Source organism: Platalea leucorodia, assembly GCF_965183815.1.
Source record: "Platalea leucorodia genome assembly, chromosome: 6".
Classification (NCBI taxonomy): Eukaryota; Metazoa; Chordata; class Aves; order Pelecaniformes; family Threskiornithidae; genus Platalea; species Platalea leucorodia.
The window spans coordinates 36,976,298-37,000,486 of record NC_138828.1 but is presented as its reverse complement, the minus strand read 5'-3'; the positions used below and the strand labels follow the sequence as shown (position 1 = coordinate 37,000,486).

Sequence of the window (24,189 nt, the reverse complement as noted above, 5' to 3'; positions counted from 1 at the left end):
CTACTAAAATCACCATACCACATTTTTTTTCCCCTCAAACGCCTCCTTCCCCTTTAGTACGAAAGCATCCAGGAAAACGTATCCCTTTACAAACGCTGTGGACCACTCACATTCATGAGATTCGAGCCACCTAGCCGTCGCCATGTTGCTAGTCCACCAGAGAAGACGAATCATGGGCCATGCTGAGACCAAGACCCCCAAGACTGCTGAAGTCATCTCATGCTTTACAGAGTGAATGCAGTACCTGACATGTCAATAAATACCAACTGATTTTAATAAGCTTGTTTACATTTCAAAGTAAACCAACAAACATTGATAAAATTCACTTCATCTCAAAATCACAGAATCAAACATTCTGTGAAAATAGTTACAACTTAGTTTGACATTAATCCAACTTAGACAAAATAGTATCTGGAATGATTCCACTGATTTCTGCAACTCAATGATAAAAAAACCTACTCAAGCAGTAAACAGAAAACAATTATTAATATTTAACCCTTATCTCAAAATATCTTTTTGAAGTTATTTAACAAAAATAAACAACTCTGTACTTAAAATAAATGATGTAAAATTACAACAGCTCTTCACTTATGAAACCTGTAGTATAATCTGTAACAAATAAAGTTTTTCATTGGACTGTGAGCCTGGTTACAGACCTGTAAATAAAAGGCCAGTGACAAAGTCTATGATATTGCCAGCATCCCAAGGGGAGATCTGCTGAGCTAGACTGAATTTTATCATAGAAACATTCACCACAGTAACTCAGAGACAAAAAAAGTAAATTACCATGGTTCTTCAAAAAAGAGGATACTATTGTTGCTATAGTGAAAAGCAAATATATAACTAACAACTTGTACAAAATATGGGCTGACAAATAAATGGTATTTTCAGAGTAAGTGTATCAGAGATTTGGATTTTACCCTTCTGAAAATACATCAAGTATTCCTACAGAAAGAAAGGAAACTGCGAAGTTCAACAAAACGCTACAAGTAGAACAAGTATTTACTTTCAGAAAAAAATGAACATCATTCTAAAGCTGTTGTGGCTGTCCAAATCCGTGACTCTGGAAAGAAAACTGCTTCCTTCCTACATGCGAAGCAACTGAGAATTATCCAATATTACTCTCTCTCACAGGAATTTAAAATAAAAGTTTTCACGGTTCCATTGATCCGCTTTAACAGTCAGAAGAGCAAGGGGAGCTGGGAGGAGTTTGATTAGCCAAGCAGCGAATGTTCGCAACTAAGCTTTATTATGAATTGGTTATTTTGTTTCCTGAATGTAAGTGGCAGAAAGAATGAATGAATTATAATACAGAGATACCAAACTAACTTTTTTTTTGACTAAGAGCAACCAGAATACAACCTTCTGCTTTTCAGAACAAGCCATTCTAATGCAAAGCTGATCACACTGATGTTGTACTTCGTAACAGCCCATGGAGACAAAGCAAACACTTTGGCCTCTTTTGAGTATCATCTTATCTGGGGCCTAGCAAGAAAGCAAAAGTTGTTAATAATTACATGTGGCCTTTACTTCTAAAATTATATTAATCTTCCAATGTTAGATTTTGAGATAAAGGCATAGCTTCATGGTGGCAGAGGTACAGGAAAGTACCAAAAATACTTGGGCATGTCTAACTATAAACCAGAAGCTTCTTGTTTTGTTTTACGTAACAACCACATAGCACAAAATTTTGATGATCTGGCATGTTTTGAACTTATTTTTACTTCACTCATTTTTAAGTCCAAACAGCTGACAGTGTCTAAAAGCGATATTAAATGAGTGTAGGAGGAATAGGAGATAGGATCCTCAAAGTGAAAATCTGAAGAACCTTCTCTTTTTAAATACAGGTTAAAAAAATTACTATCATACTGCATTAATGGAATTTTTATCCAATACACAGCTCTTTGATGTGGAAGCAGAAAAACATATCCCTTAAAGAAAAAAAACAAAACAAAACAAAACAAACCCAAACACAAGTAACACAGTACTTCTCTACTGCTTTAGAACTGATGAACATGCTCCCATTTCTCCTAGACTTTGGAAAAAAAAAAAATTACCAGCAGGAACCCTTAGAAGAGTGCCTTATCAGGAAAGGCCAGCCCGACCACTCGTGATTTCAGTTCTTCCAGCAATGTCTTATTTGTGTGCAATGAATAATCAGATGCTAGGTATCATTAGAGTGTGGCATAGTGAATAAATACTACCCACAGGCTGGGGTGGAATGGCAGCGCGCAGACTCAATTGATCTTTGCATGTGTTTAAATTACATGTTCTTAAAAGCTTAACACTTTGCCTGGATTCTGCATATCAACCTTACTGCTAGAAAAGTTGCAAACAACAACAACAACAAAAAATCATGAATATAAAAAAATATGCTGTAACACAGGCTTCAAAGAGCAACGAGTTTCCATACTCCTCTTTATTTCAACAGAGATGATTAGCTAAGGTGCTTTCAGATTCTGCATTGCAGACAGGTTGTCAGAGGTGGCTGTTTAATAAGCTCTTAACAGTCTTTAGTGGGTATCTGAGAGCAGTTCCTAAGGCAGAACCCCCAAACTGCTAGTTTCTGTAGCGGGGCATCTGTGGAGCAGGGGCTCCCTCTAAGGGGGCTGAGGAGGAGACTGTCATAAGCTGTCCAGCATGCATTCTCTCATTCACCCGCAGTTCACAGCCATCCTGCAGCATCCTTATAGCTATCCTTGCAATGTTTTTAGAGTCATCGAGTCCACTGTGAGGTCTCCCATCATAATTCATGCCCAGCTTTTCAAGCATGATTGTCAGCTTGGTCTGGCTCCTAGGAACCTGATGGAGAAAGTGAACCACATTCAAGAATTAGGTTCCGTACCAAGTCTTTTTAATCTAACACAGTGCAGTAGAAACATATGCAGATTTTAAGTCTACTTAAGTCACATACTACTTTCATGTTGCCTTTTGTCAGATCACTAACAATTTACCTTCAAAGCACCCTGCTGAGACACTTTCATTTTTACAGAGGAGACATAGTCAACAGGAGCTTGTCTAGACTGAGGACAATCTCAAGAGCCTCTCGCCATTTCCAGCACGAGCTCAAGATGTGCCAGTGCTGGCAACGGTGGAAGCCATGGCCTAGCTGGGTTTAACATGCTTTATAAAAAAGGAATTACCACCCAAAGTGGCATTGCAGAGGGAATCACATTTTGGTTTTCCTTTTAAATGCTAAGCAATTAAAGAAGCACCAGGCTCCTGATTCTCACTGACATCAAGCTTCTGAATGCCTCCAAACACCACAGGAACAGATCAGCGACACCTGTAGCAGCCCATGTTTACATGGATGACCAACAGCATGAACAGACAAGGAATCTTAACTGACTTACCCACGCAAAGTGCTACACCAGCAAAAGCCCCAAGTCCTCTCTTGATTAACTACTAAATATACATTTTTGCTTTGGAACGGTCAAAGAAAAACAAAAGGATAGCTTCAAAGGAGAACTTTAGTTTGCTCTCTTGGTGGTGGTGGTTGGGGTGGGGGAACACAGGACATGACAAGTTCCAGGACATTGCACCATACTACTGGATTTAATAGCTAGGCAGAATGGTGACAACACAGTTGCCAAAACCTGGCAATATGCAACTCCAACAATAATACTCACAAACTGGGCATTGGAGACATACCTGCAGGTTGTGGGATATTCCACAGGAAAGTTATAATACATTCCTTGTCATTAATTTTATCTATTACTATTACTTTACAACAGATTCAATAGCAACACAGAATAGCTACAGAAGCACTGACCAACTATAAATGCTACAACTGTTTGCATTTATTTAAAAAAAAAAAAAAATCACAAAATCCAAAAAGAAACTGATGCATTCTAAGTTACAATCTTCATTGCCTTTGATGAAAAAAGGCACTCACTGCTCAATAGAGAAGGAAAAAGAAAGCACATCAAGGTTAAAGCTCATAGGAGTAACAAGACCGTTCTGTGTTCTCGCATGTTTCCAACAGAAACGGTCATGCAGAGAAGGCACAATAATAGAGGGAGAAATAGAATAACCCTGTAATATTTGCTCAGCACAAAGTAAAGCTCTTCTCTTATTAAATGTTAACCTCTTTTTTTTCCTAGAGGTTACCTTTAGTATGAAAAATCCATTCAAGAGAAGATCATCAGCTAGGCTGAAATCACATTCAAACAAATGGTTTAGTGTAGACTGACTAGGAATTTGTTAGAATTTCCAATAACCCATTTTATGGTAATCTGACAGTGAAAGAAAGCAGCAACAGGTTCCAGCACTGAACTTGGTATTACTTTTCTCTTGACAATTTGATCCAGCTGTAGATATGTGCTAATCTTTCTCTGTTCCCATTACGCTGTCAGAAGTGGAGATAATTTGAGGGTAGCGGTGCAAATTAGTTTTGTAGTATAATACATGAAAACAGGAAAAAATAATTGAAAAATCAATACAGAGTCTTTCCAGCTGAACTACTTCAAGACATATTTGATCTAAAAGCAGCAGTATGACATTTTTAGACAATCCTTGATGAAGCATCTCCTGATTTTTAAAAACAAGATTAATATCAAAATGCAGTAGATTATATGATCTTCAGTCAGTAAAGTGAGATCCATGCATGAAGCACATTTGAAAAATCAGGCCCCAGGCAACTAGTTTAAGTACTATAATTTTATACTACACAAGTAAAGATGACAAGCACAACGGGACATTCTAGACTTCTAAAACAAATTTTCCCACAAGAGAAACAACAAGCTGTACAAACCTTATAAAAGTTCCCATATGATTTGCGAATATTGATCCACTTTTTGGCAAAAGAAGGGTATTTGATACGGCTAATACGGCACTGGATGTTCAAAAATTTACTCATATCCCAAGATCTTAAAAAGTCAAAAGAGAAAAACATTAGTAATATATAATTCAGATGCCCTGAGTTCTAAATATAGCACACAGCTGTAGCACAAACAGCTGTCTTGTCTATGGTGATCAGCAGAAGGAAAAGAGTTTAGGAAAAGCTCTTTAGCTATAATCATAGTAAAGTATTTTTTAGTATGGATTTCTTAATCATGGCTAAAACAAATAATGACATGAGCAAGACTTTCACTAGGATGGTTTCAGGTCCAGGATGGTTAAAACAAAACAAAACAAAAAAATCATAGAATCGTTGAGGTTGGAAAAGGCCCTTAAGATCATCGAGTCCAACCGTTAACCTACCACTGCCAAGTCCACCACTAAACCATGTGCTCAAGCACCACGTCTACCCGTCCTTTAAATACCTCCAGGGATGGAGACTCAACCGCTTCCCTGGGCAGCCTGTTCCAGTGCCTGAGTACCCTTTCGGTGAAGAAGTTTTTCCTAATATCCAACCTAAACCTCCCCTGGTGCAACTTGAGGCCATTTCCTCTTGTCCTATCACTTGTTACTAGGGAGAAGAGACTGATCCCCACCTCACTACAATCTCCTTTCAGGTAGCTGTAGAGAGCAATAAGGTCTCCCCTGAGCCTCCTTCTCTCCACACTAAACAACCCCAGTTCCCTCAGCCGCTCCTCATAGGACTTGTGCTCTAGACCCTTCACCAACTTCGTTGCCCTTCTTTGGACGCACTCCAGCACCTCAATGTCCTTCCTGTAGTGAGGGGCACAAAACTGAACACAGTACTCGAGGTGCGGCCTCACCAGTGCCGAGTACAGGGGCACTATCACCTCCCTGGTCCTGCTGGCCACACTATTCCCGATACAAGCCAGGATGCCATTGCGCTTCTTGGCCACCTGGGCACACTGCTGGCTCATGTTCAGGCAGCTGTCAACCAGCACCCCAGGTCCTTTTCAGCCAGACAGCTCTCCAGCCACTCTTCCCCAAGCCTGTAGCGCTGCATGGGGTTGTTGTGACCCAGGTGCAGGACCCGGCACAGAGCCTTGTTGAACCTCATACAGCTGGCCTCGGCCCAGCGATCCACCCTGTCCAGATCCCTCTGCAGAGCCTTCCTACCCTCCAGCAGATCAACACTCCCACCCAACTTGGTCTCGTCTGCAAACTTACTCAGGGTGCACTCAATTCTCTCATCCAGATCATCAATGAAGATATTGAACAGGACCGGCCCCAATACTGAGCCCTGGGGAACAGCACTTGGGACCAGCCGCCAACTGGATTTGACTCCATTCACCACCACTCTCTGGGCTCAGCTGTCCAGCCAATTTTTAACCCAGCGCAGAGTACACTTATCCAAGCCATGAGCAGCCAGGTTCTCCAGAATGCTGTGGGAGACTGTGTCAAAGGCCTTACTAAAGTCCAAGTAGACAACATCCACAGCCTTCCCCTCATCCACTGAGCGGGTCACCTTGTCATAGAAGGAGACCAGGTTAGTGAAGCAGGACCTCCCTTTCATAAACCCGTGCTGGCTGAGTCTGATCCCCCAGTTGTCCCGCACGTGCTGCGTAATGGCACTCAAGATGATCTGCTCCGTGACCTTCCCTGGCACCGAGGTAGGCTGACAGGCCTGTAGTTCCCTGGGTCCTCCTTCCAACCCTTCTAGCACGCCAACTTCTCCACCTACCACATCTACTCCAAAAACTGCCAATAAACTAGATGCTTACACAGCCCTTGGGGAAGCAAGTGACACCTTAAATTTTCCTGATTACTTGGGTATGCATGCATCTCTCTACTTAACATAGGTTACTGAAAAAAGACTGCACTTAGTATCAGGAGAACCAGACCTTCATAGAAAGAAGATCAAATTACAACCCTATGCACTCTTAGCCCGCCTTCCCGAAAGGAACCACCCCAACAAGTTTGTAAGCTTCAAGCTAAAATAAAGCCTTTTTTTCCCCTCTGTCTACACAATCTCGCCTGTATGACAGATTTCACTGTACCTATTTTCCTTGAGGAATTTCACTGAGGGGATTCCCCTGAAAGGGAATTCCAGACACATTCTAGGCCCAGTAACATAACCAGTCTTGCACCAGTTTTGCTTTAGCATTTTCTTTTTCTAATTAACTGTTGCTTCCAAAGATTGAAACCTAATGATAGGTAAAAAATTAGTCAAATAGCAGTATTTACCACAGTTCCTTAAATTAAAGTTGGAATGACACTATTCTAACTTCTTATTTTTAAGATGTACATGGATCTAAACCATACACCTCAAGTCTTGCGTGACAGCTTTTAAATGGCTTCATTGTTCACACTGGACACAACCACATTTCAATGATACGGGTTCTTCACCAGAAAAGACCTGTGATTTACAGTTGTTGTCCAAATCTTCAGGAATTTTGAGGAAAAAGTCTCATGGCCGAAAAAATATTCCCACTTGGTACACTGGATTAGTTACAAAAGGTTTTGTTATGCATCCACTCATCTCCTATGATACATTATTTTTCAAACCATTCATATTATAGACTAGAATATTTCTCTGTGTTCTACTTGACAGAAGCATTAGGAAGTCATGCTAAGATCCCCCATGCTCTTTTTTCATAAACTCCAATTTTGTTTCGGGGTTCATCTCCCTCTGGTTTGACACAGTCACTGTAACAAAGCGGAACAGGACTGCCTTTTTAATCCAGCACAGCAGAAGACTTACTTCAGGCAAACAACAGGCACAGCAACAGGAAAATGCATCATTCAACTCAACATGGCTAATGTTAAAAACTCTCTGTGCTACTTAAAGCCCTCATTCCAAGAGGAGGAAAGCAGACATGTTAACGGAATAGGAACTTTTCACAGCTAAAAAGCAAGCATCACCTACAGAAAAATTCCCTGGCCAGTGCTATATAAATTAAGGCTCAAAGAGTATCTTTCATCGTATAACAAAGCTAAGATCACGAGAACAATGTTGCATCACAGATATATCTAGATCTCAAGATCTGTTCACTTTGCAGTCATTAGGGGACTTGATTTTCCACGCAGACGTTGTGAGAGCGCAAGTTCAGGTGGCAGCTCAAGGACTGTCGGAGCTGGGACCCACCAGAGCCACAGTCCTCTAAGCCAAAGCAGAGAGCTTTCTGTGCTAGCCATTTCTCCTTGCGTGACAAACAGCATAATCCATTATTGCTTTCTGGCAAAATATGCAGAATGTATTAACAGTAACACTAACACACGCAGGATGCAATACAACCACCACACATCTCTGAAACCTCGGATTCAGCAGAGCATGGGAACTGCTTAGAACTGAAACTGCACAACGTTATTTTCAGATATCATGTGCTATATGAAAACTAGATGTAAATAGAGAATTACAACAACAAAAAAGGATTAAAAAGTCTATTCAACATCATTTAGTTGCATACAGAAAGCTAGGAAAGAAATAGTGCCATCTAATGGATTTAAGCTTCATTTCAAATTGTTTAGTTCCGCTTTTCTGATTTTCCTGAAAGCTAAAATTATAATGAAATGGCAAAAGGGCAGTGTAATGATTCACAAAGATTAAACACAGTTTTTCAGTTTTAGATCGTGCTGAAGGTTACATAAGGTCATACCCATCTGTCAACATGGAATAGCTATACTTTGTTCCCAGTTCTCGCTGTCTCATCCACTCTATGACATTCTGCAGAACTTGAGGAAATGTATCAGCTTTATCAACAATGTCCTAAGAGAACCAAAAAAGCAGAAGTGAGGAACTTTTTTTTTTTTTTTTTTTCAGAAAAAAACCAGCATGAAGTGTAAGAATTATATTGGTATATAGGCACTCATTAAATCACTCACTAAGGTGGCTTCACAAAAATCTTTAGAAACAGATTGCACATTAAAATAAGCAGACAATTGGACAGATTTTTAAAACTGAAAAAAAGGCACCACAAAAGCACCACTAAAAAAGCCAACCTCCAAATGGCATCTACAAAGATAAGAAGGTTAGTCAGCTGTTGGAACCTGGATTAAAACCTTGGAGCTTGTTTCCCAGGCTCCTGCTCAAGTCACTTGATCACAAGCCATTGCCATCATAAGACTCTCAACCCTTTAGAATAAAAATCTTAGAAGAGGAACTGATGCAATTCAAAAGGTGCTTTCCTCTGCTACAGATTAAGTTTCTACACATGGGTTACAAAGTGAATGCTTTTTCCCTACAGCTCCTTACAAACACCTAAATGACCAACTTTGTGAAATCAGTTCTGTGATAATTGGGAGAGGGGGAAAAAAACAAGGATTAAGAGAATAAGCCTTACAGAAAAATTACCATGAAAGACTACCAGTCTGAAAACATCAACACCACATCTCTTTTTTTCATCTTCTTTCCTGAAGAAACAAAAGTGCAAATTACCTGGGTGATTCCTGTCAGACTGATGCAGAAGTTTGAAAGCTTTGGATTAATTTCTGGCTTCACATATTGCTGAAAGGTATCCTCCTGTAATAAGAGAATCAAACACTCAGCAGCAGCACACTACATAGCAACTTCTTTGGCTTGCCCACAGCTGAAAGGCAATAGCGGCTACTTGCCCTGCTTGAGGCAAAAACGAGTGTGTACCTCCCCAGCCAGTATGAGTGCCCTGACTGGCCATCATGAGATTCGCAATGGGACGAACGGATGGCTTTCCAACCGGAACACGTCCTTCCTCTCAGCCAGAAGGCACCAAAAAGCGAGGATGTGGATGTAAGAGGGGAGAAGGACAGACTGCAATAAAGGGGAGGATTTGGGAAAAGGAGAGCATGGGTAAGGAAAAAAAATAAGCCAGAGGCATGAGCAAAGCCCTGATGTTTTTTAGGTGTTATCTCTAAAGGCTCACCTGTAATTCAAGGAAGGCAACCGGCTGCGCATCTCAGAGGCTGCATGCAAGTCATACACCTCTGGATGCCAGCCAGTCAGAGACAAACACAATGACTCTCTCTGGGAAACTACGCAGTACAAGAGTGAAGACAACATGCAAGTTTCATGGAAAAAAAAAAATGACCCAAATCCCTGTTGCTATACAAAACCTTTTGGACAGAGGAAAAAAACTGTTTCCTAGCACTCTAAAGGAAACAGAACAATCTTTGTAATCTGCACAATCCTCTCTCTGCAGTTAGTCATACATGCAGCTACACCCTCATGCAGCATCACAGTGATTACTGGAAATCCTCCTCCTCTTAGAAGCTTGTGATAAAATGAACCATCAGTCAGAGGAGCGTGCACTTCCTCCGTTTCACGGAGTTACTCAGTTTCAGTTAGACAGCAAGGAGGTTTTGGTAAAAGAAAGCTGTACTGGAAATGAGCACTTGAGGCTGCCAAACGCCTACTAAGTATGTTTAAAATCACGTTACACATCTGTCAATCTGTCAGATACGTTGTGGAAATAGCACAGCCTGCCAAGAAGCAGAGTTCACTCAATGCCACTTTCTAGACCTCCGCATTAGTCTCTTCTAGATTGCCTCACATAGGACCACAGAATTTGCTAATTCTTGTTTATGATGAATCCCTTGAGTCCTAGAAATAGCTTTGTGGGTCTTAAAGCAGGGAAAGAAGCGGGGTGCGGGGTGGCATGGAGGATGACTGAGAAACTTCCAAGTCCCTTATATCAGTAGAGGGAGTCAACACCAGGAGCATGATCTATTCCAGACGCTTTAAGAACAGAAAGAAAGTTTTGTTTGTATGTATGTAAGAGGCACAGATGATAGGTCTTTATGAAAAAAAAAAAAAAAAAAAAAAAAAAAGCTATTTTTAATGAAGTTCAACATCTACCTAAAAACTAATCTAGACTTTCTGAAGCAAAGAAGTTACATTAAAGAACAGCATACTGACACAGTAATGAGATCACTTACTATTTCCAGGGTATGTGTGTTTAGTAGGACAATGGGAAACTCAATTATTTCATGTACGAATTCAGGTGGGTTTCCTTCTTCACATGTTGCTTCAAAGTCAACAACACAAATGTAGTCATAGTAGCTGTCTCCATTAATGGGTTCCTTCTGCATCAGCTTCTGTTTCTTGTAATAGTTTTTCAGTCTCTTTTTTAGCACATCTTTCACTCCTCTAAAGAGATAAGGAAAACGATAAAGATCACACTCTCAATTAATTATTTCACCATTGTAGAACTGAAGCTATATTTAACATTTGAAAGTTCACAATTTATTAACCTCATTTTGAACACCAGCACTTAAGAAGTCTGAATTCAACTTTATCATACAATTAGCGCTCCATTATCTGGGATAATGCAGAGGCTGTGATACTCCCCCCCCTGCCCTGACAACTAAAACATCTAGATGATACCAGTATTTGGGGACAGACTGGGAAGCACAGTGCAGAGACACTCTGCAGTCACCTCCAGTTCAGCAAGACTCAGTAGCTGAAGCATTTGCAAATCCCAAGTCTTTGCAGGTTGCTCCTAGATAACCTCTGGCCCTGGAAGCAGTATTGCTTCACCCGTACTTCCCTGTGTCCTCTGCCTGAAGTGACTGATGCCCGAGGTATTTCTGCATCAGTTGCACAGATAATGCAGAATCCACCTAAAACGCCCACATTTTAAATTTGTCTCAATTTAAATTTAAAATTGAGCTTGAGTAACTCAATTAAAGTAAAGTATTCAAGATCTCAGTTGTCAGAAAAACTTCCTGGTCAAGATCCTGCTTTTCAAGAGGTTTGTGGCTAACACGTAAATTCAGAGTGGCAAATGATTAAACTTACTGCGTCTTTTTAATACAAACATTATAATATGCAAGTGCAGGTGCCACATACCAAACCAGCGCTGAATAAACAAGGATAATTTACTCTTCGAAGGAAGTTATTTTTAAAATTATACATTGCAAATTAAATCAAAGAAGCTGTAAGAGCTCCTTGTAGCAAGTGGTATTATCAGAAAAGCAGTCCACTCATCCACAAGGAAAAACCGGAATCAGACTACTAAACCGGCATTTCAGAACATCAGCCTCTTCTGCAAACACAAATAACTCTTTTTCTACTCTGGTTTATTAATCTAGGTTAATTCAATGACCAGTTCATTCAAAGTTGAAACACGATGAAAGCTGATGGAGGGGAAAATTACCTTTTTCTTCATCAAACCTATAAAAGAAGTTGAAAGAGGGGATGATCTGCTATCAAAATAACCCCAAGGGAAAGGATGGTGTGTGGCAATCTGCTCAATTCACTACATTGGAGGTGATGCGCTATTTGTTTACATGTAAGACATATTCGACCAACCTAACTGAATATATTGACAAAAGAAGTCTAGCTTAGCTAAAAGAAAAGTTTAAAACTTTCTGCATTTACAACTGAATAAAAAACTCAAATAGAAAATTAATAACCTAGGAGGAAACCACAAACACGTAATTTACTATTTGAATTCTGCTTTTCATTTTTAAATCAGAATAACTGCTGAAGAGCTGTACAAATCTAACCTGTTTTACTAAAAGTTTTATCAGGTAATGATAAAGTTTTTGCCTCCTGAGGAGCCGAATTCATTTAACCAAAGGAGGAATTAAAAAAAACATGCAGCCAGAACATTTGCAGACAGACAGGGTGGAGGCAGCAGGCTGCACTTCCCACCCACACAAATTTTTTTTTTTTTTTAAACTTTTATTCCTTTCAAATGAATCTCTGTTCCTTCCACTTTTTTTTCTCTGAACATCCTCTCCCCTACAATCGCTTTCTTCTCTAGAAAGCTAGACCTCTCCTTTCAGACTCCATCTCACCTTTCAAATTCCCCCTTCCTCCAGAGCAGTAGCTTCTCACTTTGCTGACTCCCCAACATCACCACCACCACTACTACTTCTTCATAACTGTTGCCAACAGAAACAACACACTTTCTTTTTCCCCAGTTGACCGTCTTCTCAACATCTCAAATTTGTCTGGCCACAGCAATATCAAAGGGTCTTGAAGGTAATTTCTGATAGAGCAGGAACCACTTTCTTATATACCTAGCCCTTTCTCCCTCCTCCTCAATGAGCACAAATCCAGTTTATAGAATAATGTGAATAGGTGAATGTGCTATCTCATCTATTCAGATTAGCAAACTCTCCATCTAAAGGTACCTGTCTTCTGCATCAATTACATTCCGAGCACTATCACCAGAGGCTCTAGCCAATATCAAATCCTTACTGAGTACAGTAAATAAAAATACATATTTTCTGAAGCAAGCTTCTACACACTGAAGGTCTGCAACACCACCTGAGCACCCTTGCAAGTCCTTCAGACCCATCTTTCCCCCTTGACCAAAAACACGTTGAGAAGTAACCTACAGTTACATATTCTTTTGTTTCTTTGCGTTACCAGCTGAGACAGCGCACATTTCTGATAACACATTAAGCAGTACCACATGCACTAATCCTACAGCAAAAGCTGCATCAAGACCTCACGTAAAACAACTGGTGTTTGGTGGCGTGTCTGCTTTGCACTTTGTGGTGTGTTTTTAAACTTTAAAATTATCATCCCTTAAGGCTGATTAAGGCTCTACTGCTCTCAAAGGTAAATCAAAAGGTTTACAAATCAGCCTAACCTGGTTTCAAGCTTGAACTCTGCAAGTTTACTTCTGAGCTCATCTCTGGTCATTCTGTTGATATACCCATTGGTTATAGCAATTTCCTTGTAAACTGGATCACTGAAGTCATTTGAACTGGCAGTTGAGTTTTTCCCACTAGTTTCTTGATCACTGATCCTACAATGCTGCCTACCCTAGAAGAAAGAGAAATTCAAAGGTCATTTAAGAAAGTCAAAACAAGAAGCTAGAGCATTACAATTCACACATCGTTTTGACACCAAAACGCAGTAAAACATCACACCGTTTCACTCACGATCAAACTGAGTGAACTAGCTTCCAGACGGATAAGGAAACCGATACTGACGCCTGCTCTGGAACACCATTTTCCTTCTCACTTTCGTAAAAATCAAGAGAGCGAAGGGATACTAACGCAGGCGCCTGAAGCCATGCCACAGGCGAGCTCTAAGAGGCAAAACCTGACGGCGTGTCCCAGCTTCAACAGAAAAAGTTAGCTAAAACCTCCACTGGCAGCAAGACTGCTCTCGGCACCTTAATTAACGACAATCTATACTAACGGAGGCACACGGACAGACAGATGTCCGGTACTGTGCAAGATAAACAAAACAATAAATTAAGAGGAAAAACTGAAGGCACTTTGACGTTAAACGGCTATTCGCAGCCTTCGGGGGGCGAGCACACGGCAGGGCCGGCCTCCCCCAGGCCCGCCGCGGCCGCCACAGCCGCCGGGGCCTCCCGGGCCTCGGGCGCAGACGGAAGGGCCCGCGGCACCGGAGACGCCCCCTCGGTAAGGCGGCACTCGGCCCGCCCGGGCAGGCCGCGCTGGGCCCCGCCGAGGGCCGGGGCGAAGCGAGGGCTGAGGCGGGCGGGCAGCGGGGCCGCCATGGAGGCGCCGCGGGGCCGCCTCTGCGCATGCGCGGGGGGCAGCGGCGGGCCGGGGGCGCTGGCGCATGCCCGGCGCCGCCATCGCGGCCCGCCCGGGCCCGGCGGGGCCGCCCGGCGCCCCCCGCCGCACTCACCGGCGGGCAGGCGGCGGGGGCGGGCGGCGCCGGCGCCTCGTTGGGGGCAGCCTGCGGGCGGTTCTCCTTCTGCTCCTCCATGGCGGCGGCGGCGGGAACGGCGGCCCGTCGGGGGGCGGGGAGAGCGCGGGGCCCGCCCCCGGGCGGTGGGGCGGCGCCGCCGCCGCCACCTCCCCCTTCGCCGGGCCGCCGCAGGCGCTGTGCTTCGGTGCTTCGTCAGGCCCCACCAGCTGCTCGGCCCCGGCTCCCACCTTCCTCCTCCGGGATAAAAAAATTGTCGTGGGCGTGTGGCGGGCGCGCCCGGCCTGCCCCCGCCCGCCCGCCCCCGCCGGCTCAAAGGCAGCCCCGGGTCCCGCCCGCCCTCGGCCCCGCTCCCGGCCCCGCTCCTCTACAGCAGCGCCTTCACGCTCCTGCCATCCGCCTCCTGAGCCTTTGCCGAGTAGCCTCCTGGTTTTGGGGTCACAGCAGCTTTCTGGAAGCCCTGGCCACGTTATGGGAAAAGCGCACTGGGCAGACACCTTAGTTATGCTTCCACGTTCCTCTCCTGACTTTGCACAGGGCATCCTAAACACGGATCTGGGACACGCATGGGGGTGGGTGGCCAGGTCCCAGCCACCAGAGCGATTCAGCTGGCCCCCACCCTCCCTGCCCAGGGAAGCTGCTCTGTGCTCTCCCCCGTACCCCTGAATCCGCAGCCGACAAGCGGGGCAGGGGGGATGGCACCAAGCACCTGTGAGCCCTCTGGGCCTTCTCGGCCAGGAGGTGAAGGCAAGGGGAGGAGGCCTCTCTGCCCATCATGGGTCAGTTAATTTTCTGCTGGTGCTTCCCACAGCCCTGGGGCACAGTCCACACACATCCTCGGAGACCTCCCTTTTGTCCCTCAGCGATGGAGGCCGATGGTGGCACCCACCTAACTGATGCAAGCACCTCGACACCTCCACATCTGCCAGCCCCTGAAGAGCCTGGCATCTCCTCACCTGCCCTGCTGCGGCTGGGGCCCAGCCACCCGCCCTCGGTCTTGCCTCCAGTCTCGCTCTGGCACGCCAGCATCTTGTCGCAGACTCTGCCATCCCATCCCCTAGACCTGCTGCGCAGCATTGCTGTGTTCGCTGGGGATGCCATGGAGGTCCGTCTTGTCTTCTCCAGATGAGGGTGGTGATGGGGCTCGCTCTCTACTTTCAATTCACCCTCCTGGAGCTCCCCCTAACGCCCATGTTGGCAAGCAGAGGGCCATCTGTCTCACTGCTCTCACCTCTGAACAACGTGGCACATGAGCAGGGTTCACAGGGAACCAAGCTTTACAAGAAAGCAAACACCACAGTACCAATGAGAACTGCGGAGCTGGCCTCACAAACCCACAACACCCTAAATGCCACAGGGAAAAGGCTGTTCCCCAGAAATCACCTGCCTTGCCGGAGCGGGCAATGGTTCACAGACATTAATCCAAACAAGGGGCTTCATTCAATGCCAAATCTCTTCATGATATTGTGAGTCATTTGCTAACAGTGCTCCTAAAAGCTCTGGCTCAGAAAACCCCAGATCTACAATTAGGCACAGACCCTTCCAGAGGCAGAGCCCAAGGAGGCACCGGAACAGGAAAACCAAATCAAACAGCCAGGCCTTTCCTCGAGATTGAGATCACTTTTATTTTCAGTCGTTTTGGCGAGGATGTGTGGGCGAGTGTGGGTGTGGTGCGCGTACGCCTGGGCATGCATGTGTGTGTGCGCGCAGAGTCCTGCCCAGTGATGTAGATTATATGAATACCTGCAATTACAGTCCATGAACTGAGCCATGAAGCGTGTGATGAGTGCTACACTGAGGCCCGCTTGCTTGCCTCTTCTTGTGCTTACTGCACTGCAGCATCTCCACCTCCCCGCAACTGCCGTTCCAAGGGTGCCAGCCCAAGATCCCATCCAAAGGGCGTGGGAGGAGCTGAGCTCCGGGATCTGGCTCTGCAGGAGAGAGCCGGTGGGTTTCCACCTCACTTAGTGAGTTCCTAAATACCATTTGCAGTTCCCTTTAACACAACCGTATCTGTCTCCTCACTGTGAGGAGCCCCTACTGCTCTGACAAATTTTAACCACCTCAGAGGTACAAAGGGGAAAGGAACAGGGACCCCATGTAAGCTCCGGTGCTACAGCACAGCCAAGCGCATCTTAGGTTCCTGGGAAAGCAGCACCCAAATGCACTATCGAGTTTTCACAGCCACCATAGAACTGTAGCGTGGGGGATGCTGCGAGGGAGATGACCCGTGCTTCCGCAGCCCCCAGTCTCTTCCATCTGATTTGAGACCAAAAGGCAGGTTAAATCCCAATCTGGTCTCTATTTCTGTTTAACTTTAAAGCTGAATCCCCCGAGCTCAGAGCACAGACAGAATGCAGGAAGAACAGCATTGCCATGAGAGGAGACTAGTCAAACGCACCCTGGCCTTGTGGCAGTTGGAAACAATCTTATTTCTCTGACCTTTTTGCCTTTAGCACAGTTAAAGCAGAGGTGTCCCATCACCCAGGACCCTCTGTAGTTGCCAGAGGCCTCCTAGTACCCCTGCCAGCCCTAAGATGAGCTAGATGTGCAGCATCACCCTTTGGGCTCCCTCTCACTCTACCTCAACAGATTTCTGTGCTGCTTAGGGACATGCAATTTCTCACGTGTCACACAGACCCAGCAGAAGGCAAAGCTGCTATTCTGGGAGTTTCATTTGGACGGATGCAGGTTTCAATCCCAGATTTTGCTTCAGAGCATAACACAAGGTACTCCAGGACACGTTCCAGTTGCTGAAAAGTCCTGCAGTGCAAAGCAACTTGCCACCTCTGCTTCCAAACCTGTCTGCACCAGTTTCAGTACGAAATCAACTGGTCAACAGGCAAGCGGTCTGCAAACCAATAAGCAAAACCAGCGCAATCCTCTCGAGTGAAGTAGGCATCTAGTACCAGGAGATTCTCCTCCTATTCCAAAGGGGTTAAATTCACCGTCAGCTCCATGGGGAGACAAGTGATGCCCCAGTCCTTTCTGCCCTCTTCATACACTTCTGGTAAAGGCTGCAGGGTGCTCCACAGAGGCCTTCGTCGTTTCCAACAGTTCAGTAACTCTCCAAGCAGGGACAAGAACAGGAATATAATACATGCTCTGAACTCAGGTACCTCTGCTCTTAGGGCACTGCCTTCAAACCCTCTTTCCTTGTGGCTTGACTCATGAAAAATGACAGATCCTTCAAAAATACGGGGCCCTCATCCCTGGGGTTCAGGGATGTTAAGTGGGGTCTAATAGGCAGGAGCTCAGGAAAGGGACATTGTGTGCAGAGGACTCCAGGATGCATCCTTAAAAGAGAGCGACAGCAAAATCAAAAGAACTGTCAGCCACTTGGCTTGGTTCTCCTGCACAGATCTCCCACCTGGCAGTTGCAAAGGGGAGACGTTTTTGAACTGCATAGAAAATTAAATGGCTTTTGCATATTAAAAAAATATAGATGAAAACACAGTTACACCAGTTACTAAACAGTGGGCGGATGAGCGATCACCATTTCATATTAAATAGACCCAACTAGACTAATCTCCATACTGCCACACTCCCAGCATTACGGCTTCAGTGCACACAGCAGACTGAGTGCCTGCAAAGGCCAGGTAACGCCGTGCTCCCGCTGCGGTGGCATGGCCCGGCAGGAGGGCTGCGGTCCCAAGGAGCAGGCTGTAAGATGTCTGCTCTGTCCTCTCGCTCCTTCAATGCTTCACGCATCCCAGACCAGATGGGCGCACTGGGAAACAGGCCTCCGGCTGGAAAAGGATTCCAGTTTGTGGTTTCTTTACAATGTGGTTTCCACACAACGCCACAGCAACAAATCGCTAGTTTCTTCCTATGGAGAATGGAAAAAGAGAGGTGAGTAGCAGCAAAGAGGAGGAGAAGGCTGCCCAGCACAGGAGGTGACAGTAGGGAATGTTCTAACGTAAGTTCTGACTATACCAGGGCCCTTCAATGTCTCACGGGCAGCAAGACCTGGGACAAGGGACTTTCCTAGCACTATTCCTGACACCATCCAAAGGTCTCACCTCCCTTCCACTCCCTCCAGCCACGGCAGGCAATTTCCAGTTCCCAATTTATTTACAGCAATACAGAAGCACTATCAATTAATGCTTCTCACTGACATAAGAAAGGTTCAAATGCCCACTGCCAGAGGTGGCAGGTCAACACATGAAATCTGAGCCCAAGCTCTCTCCCCAGCTGGAATGATACCCTGAAGAAACACGAAGCTGACTGAGCTGCCAGCTTTTATTTGGCAGCTTTCCCCTCCTGAAGTGAGGCACAATGGCTTGATTTCTTCCACCTGGCCCCTGCAATCTCCCACTAGAGTGGATTCTGCCCTGCATTTCCCAGTGTTAAGCTCCTGCCAAAGGGGATATTTGCAGCCCTGCACACAAGGCTGGTATTTGAAGGACCAGAAGCCAGGGGAACGACACCTGTGCAACAGCAGCGCGTCCCAGCAGGACGCATGTCGCTGTCTTGGACTGGCTGCAGGCCTGGCCAGCCCGCATCCTGGTGTGGGGACTGCCTGCCGACCAGTATCACCCATCCCAGGTCTGGGGGAAAGGGCCTCTGCCCCATGCCTGCCATCACAGCCCGAAGGGTTAAGAGCTGTACATTAACACAAGCATTTTAAATCCCTCATCTCTCAGACCTCTGCCAGCATCTGATGAAGGGGTCCTAGCTCTGGAAATGCCTGCCTCCTATTTGATTTACACTAAATCAAATATTTGCATGGAGCAGGACTCATACAGTCAAGTTATCAGGGCTCAGCTGTAGGGCACAAACTGACAGCAACATCTTAGAAGTCCTCAAAACCATCTAGTCAGGAGAGAAAGCAGCACTGTGGTGCCAGTGCTCAGCCTGCCCTTTCCCACATCTGGCCCAGGGGAGAATGGCTGCCCACGAAGCACGGCCACCAGGGCCAGCCCAAGGGCATCAGGGCCAGTTTGTACAACACAGCCAGAGGCTGCTTCACTAGATCTCCGCACAAAGATGCCTGGGTGGCTTTGCTAGGAGGAGGACCCAGATCTAGGTTTCCGCTGCTCTAGTGGCCACAGTGCATGGAAAGTACTGCAATGGCTACTCCAGAGCATCCAGATGTGGCAGACCATGAGTTGTTGATAAGGAAGAAATGGCAGGTGCCGGGGGCACACTGACTGCCCTTCTTCCATCCCTGCGTGATTACAACACATCTTCACCGCCTCACAGCACAGTGTATGTGAATGCACAAGGCAGGAAACACTTCCCAGGCTGCTTCTCCTTCCACTCTGCCGGCCACCGCCCAAGCCTGCTGTGTGGGACACAGCCAACTGTTTTGCACTGGAGCAATTTTAAAGGCTTCACAGCATCAACCCCTGCCCCGACAAAGCCTTGGCTAACTGCCACAAAACTCACTTGTCCAGGAACAAATCCAGGGAATCCCGCTACAGCTCATTTCAAGAGATTTTCCTCCAAGCAGGTCTGAATTAAATGGTACCAAAAACATTTTTACATTCATCATGAGATCCAAATGGGTTTTCAACACGCGATCAATGGGTCCACAGAATCCTATCCCCAGTGCTTCCCCTCTGGCCAGCGGCCCTGCCATTTGCAGCAATCGTTTTGCTTCATGCCTCGTTGTTGTCCCCGACCTCCAGGTGACTGCATCCACTCCATCCACAAGGCCCCCACCAGGGAGCTGCCCCTGCCCCACAGCGTTTCAGAGTCCAAAGCCCCATCGATCCCCGTCAGCATGCAACTCCACAACCGGAAAGATGGGAGCACTGCAGAGCATCAGCCATGTTCTGCCCGGTGGAAAACCTTTGGCACCAGCACTGACGATTTATCTGGAAGAGGAAAGGATAAAGAAAAAGTAATGTATCACGAGCAGCACGGTTCATAGTGCTTGTGATGAATAACCTAAGACACACGATTTTCTCTAGGCTTCTAAATAGGGAGGTTGAGGTCTTTAAAAGTAACACAGGCCTTTTTGAGAACACAACTTTCCTGCCAGCAGAGTGACTGTGAAACTGGGACACAGTTGTCAGATGCTGCAGAAGGCAGGCTGTAGGACAGGAGGACAAGTGCACAGGCATAGCCTGACAGCACAGTACAACAAAAATCACAGCCTCAGGTTAGAAACCTGCTGTGCCAAGTACACACACAGGAGGACCAAATGAATACACAGTTGCGACCTGTGGCTCAATATCAGGGCAGCTACTTTGTTTCCTGCCCCAGGTGGGCACTTCAACTTCACCTTCAGACACAGCTCAACAGCCACCCATCACAGAAGCTATTCTCCAGCAGGATGAGCGTATTTTGGGGTCGGAGGGTACTGAACAGAGAGAACAGCATCCAAAGCTACTTTCAGATACTGAATAGGCATCCACATGCATCACAGCAGCAGCCACCAGCAAGACACTCAGCTTGCTCCTCTAAGCTCCTTGCCAAACGCCCTTGTGCTACTCCAAGGAGAGCAGGCCACAGCTGCATTTCTGTTATGCAAGAAAACCTATGCATCGAAAAGCCAAGGCGCTACCCGTTTCTGTGAGTGTTGTTCCACATTTGTTACCACCGCAACACAGCTCTATTTTCCAAGCACATCTCCACTCTGTGGAGTGAAGAGCATGTAGGCTATTGATGCACAGGAGGGCAGGTTCTGTCTGGAGGGACCTCACCAAGTTGGAGGACTGGGCCAAAAACAGTGCTGTGAAATTCAACAAGGACAAGTACATAGCTCTACACCCAGAACAGGACAACCCTGTGCACCACCATAGCCTGGGGTCCAGCTGGCTTGGGATCTGGTGGAGAACATGTTGAACACAAGCCAGCAGTGCCTCTTTGTGGCAATGAAAACCAAGCTGTAACAAGGGAGACTCAGATGGGACAGAAGGAAAAAAGTTCTGCCCCAGGAGAACAGCATAACTCTAGAGTCCAGAGAGGTGGTGGCACCTCCATTCTTGGCTGTCATCAACCCTTGCCTATCCAAGGTGCCAAGCAACGTGATGCAGCTGTGAGGGTGGCCCTGCTTGGAGCAGGGGCTGGACAGAGACCTCCTGAGGTCCCGTCCTACCTAAACCTGACCATGATTGTATTATCTCTTGATCTGTCCTGGCCGCTATGTGTGTCTTGCATCTGCCACAACACAGCTCAGGAAACACCTTAGCCCATTTTACTGTACCTCTTATCCTTTGAGTGGGCTGTCTATATCCACAAATAATTAGAACTGTCCCCAGGCTGTGGGGCTGCTACCTTCCAGAAAAAAATGCTTAGTGAGGGCATGTTTTACGTAGGCTTTCTGGTGTCTTCTGACAAGGGAATGGGGGTCTGCTTTCAGGTCTCACTTGGAACAAGGGCTGATCACAGTAGGAGTTGGGGGGTAAACCAAGGCAACATTAACTCGCTCGCTGCCGTTCTTGGGACAGATGATCTCCGTCAGTCCCTCTGGTCTTGGCTGACTCAGCAGTTCTCCTGTGAATAAGGGAAAAGAATGAAAACATTTAAGCATCAGCAAGGCAGTTTTTGCAATTTTTGCTTTTAGCTTGCCTTTCCCCTCCCCCTCACCAAGTAAATGTCCATGACTGATGCAAGTGAGCACTGTAAGAGGGCTTACTGGTCCTGCAACCCAAGCAGGTCTCATTTGTGTAACCATGGTGAATGTCCTGGTGATTACAGCTTGGAGACACGTTGCTCCACACAAACGTAACATCTGCCATCTTTCCTGTCTCTGCTTTGAATCACGGCACACAGACTTGAGTGCTCCTTAGGGATCCATAGCATCTAGATGGAGCTTAATGAGACAGAGGTTTTAGGAGTAGGTGTTTTAATTAGGCTTTGGGGGCAGATGGGATCCAGAAATTTACTTTCAATCTCCATGGAAGGGAAGAAGCTGACCTGTAGCATCAGCAGGATAATTGGTAGACAGATAGAGAAAGCTATAGATACAAGCCTTATTACTCACATCTGCATACTACAGCCATCCACACCCACAAAGCTACCCAAAAAGCAGCTGTCTTTCAGTTCAAGCAGAAGGATGCTACAAGGACCCTGCCAAGACTTTCTTTGGTATGAACCAGAAAGAAGATGGTTTGAAAGCAGTGCCACAGACATGATTTTTGCATCACTTCAGTATTTCTCCTCTAAGAAATTCTAGGGAGGACCTCAAATCAGCCACAGAGAAGTGTGCTTGACCTTTTCTGAACCCATATGTTACCTCCTGTTCTGTCCCTGAGCAACCCTGCCCATTGCAGCTGTCCAGCCATTGCTCCAGTACTGGGATTTCTGAGCTGGAGCTACCAAGGAGCTGGACAGACCCTGCTGTTCTGCGATGGCTGGCCAACTGCAGGGTGCCCCTTTCAGCCGTCAGAACAATATTTAGAAACAGGTGAAAATACTTGAGAGGATTCCCTAACACCCCTCTCCCTAGGCGTGTTTGCCACAGCTGCCGTGGGACCGCTGCTGTGTCCTGTCAGGGTTCTGTGCCACGCCATACTCTGCTGAGCATGCAGATCCCAGCTCCCAGCAGTCAGCTCTTCCCTAATGGAGGCAATACCAGCTCTGTGAGTCAGTAGCAGCGGGGAGCTCTCCACCACATGGTATCCCTCTGCTAAACGCGTTGCGTCAACTCCACTGTTCAAGTGCCAAGTTGGCAGCTCCCCACCGCTGGCACCCTTGCAGCATGGAGTCCAGGGCAAGACGCAGGTCAGCACAGCGAGAGGGGAAAGGCAGGTGCCGAGATGTGCCCACCTCCGAGGAACGCTTCCCCAGCAGCGCGCTCAGAGCAACTCAAGTGTCTTCCTGGCCCCGCTCCACACGTGACTGGCCCCAGCAGGGCAGATTCCCCAGCCATCGACATGCCATCTCCTTGGCATAGTCCAGCCACAGCTCAGATACCCAATAGCACCAGAAGCACCTCTCGACACCAGCCTGGCCGGCAGGGTCTGCTCTCAAAGGCAATACGGGATGGCAGCATCCATGCCCAGCAAGGGCTCAATTCTTCTGCTGAGCATGCCCACATCGCTGCTGCACAGCCCTACCTGAGGCAGAGGCACCAGGCCACAACTGGCTTGTGCCAGCTACACCAGTGACTTTCCTTTACAGAGGCAGGCCAGCTGTAAGCAGGCTGCAGTCACAGGTCCACGCAAAACTCTCTGTACCCATCAATCAATCAGCCACCGTGAGCTGTCTCCACTTCCACTAAAACACTCAGGACAGATGGTCCTTGGACTCCCCTATTTTGAAATGTACTTGCAATAAATTCCTCTGCTGTTAAACAAAGAACATCAGAAAAATGTCTGTGTCTAGCTGTGATTGCCAGCCACCCCAGGAAAACCAGAAAAGAAATCACGCTTTGAAGAATTACTGCCCAGCCTGTGGAGCAATGGCACAACAGTCAGCCCCATCGTGCCTGAAGCTCCCCAAATGCCGCTTCCCTCCTCTCCTCCTCACACTGTTCCTCTTCTCACTTTCATGAAAAAGCAGATCTAAAACCCCTTGTTTTTTCCAAAGCAAGAACACATCATTTGGTATCATGAAAGCAGAGGCGGGGAGGGCTTGTCAGGGAACATGCACACACACAGTTCCTCTTGAAAGATACCCTACCTCTGGGGCCAGTAGTTCCAGTTTGCCCCCATGGTCCGCAATCTGAATTCACATCTGGTTTGAATCTCATCTCACACCCACACTCAAACCTGAAAGTGGCAGAGCAGCTTTTAAACCACACAGACACGTCTCCCAAAACAGAAGAATCGTGATGGTATTTGCAATTCAAAGTTAAATCTGCAAGGCAGCGTCCT

The 24,189-nt window shown here is 46.2% G+C and overlaps 2 protein-coding genes across 6 annotated transcripts in view; both read right to left on the bottom strand.

Moving 5' to 3' along the window:
- Positions 1–252: 252 nt before the first annotated feature.
- ERI1 (exoribonuclease 1) lies at positions 253–14,520 on the bottom strand. Of its 3 annotated transcripts, none has more exons than XM_082315684.1 (7): positions 14,399–14,520; positions 13,380–13,555; positions 10,711–10,921; positions 9,236–9,319; positions 8,457–8,566; positions 4,754–4,868; positions 253–2,802 (listed from the first exon to the last, which is right to left on the bottom strand). In XM_082315684.1, the coding sequence occupies exons 1-7, from the start codon at positions 14,477–14,479 to the stop codon at positions 2,560–2,562; spliced, it is 1,020 nt and encodes a 339-aa protein (XP_082171810.1). In that variant the 5' UTR covers positions 14,480–14,520; the 3' UTR covers positions 253–2,559. The 3 variants fall into 3 exon arrangements, with proteins under 3 accessions (XP_082171810.1, XP_082171812.1, XP_082171811.1); XM_082315686.1 differs by having other exon boundaries at positions 13,380–13,550; XM_082315685.1 differs by lacking the exon at positions 14,399–14,520 and adding an exon at positions 13,675–14,149.
- Positions 14,521–16,067: 1,547 nt separating this feature from the next.
- MFHAS1 (multifunctional ROCO family signaling regulator 1) overlaps positions 16,068–24,189 on the bottom strand; it is a gene marked incomplete at its 5' end in the record, with an annotated part of 35,355 nt that continues 27,233 nt past the window's right edge. Inside the window, 3 exons of one of the 3 annotated variants that reach the window (XM_082314939.1) lie at positions 16,068–18,248; positions 19,811–20,241; positions 21,576–21,865. In XM_082314939.1, the coding sequence (XP_082171065.1) occupies positions 21,735–21,865 (131 nt within the window). In that variant the 3' untranslated portion in view covers positions 16,068–18,248; positions 19,811–20,241; positions 21,576–21,734. Of the gene's footprint in view, positions 18,249–19,809; positions 20,242–21,575; positions 21,866–24,189 lie in introns of those variants that run through there. The other 2 variants (XM_082314940.1, XM_082314941.1) reach the window with 2 other exon arrangements.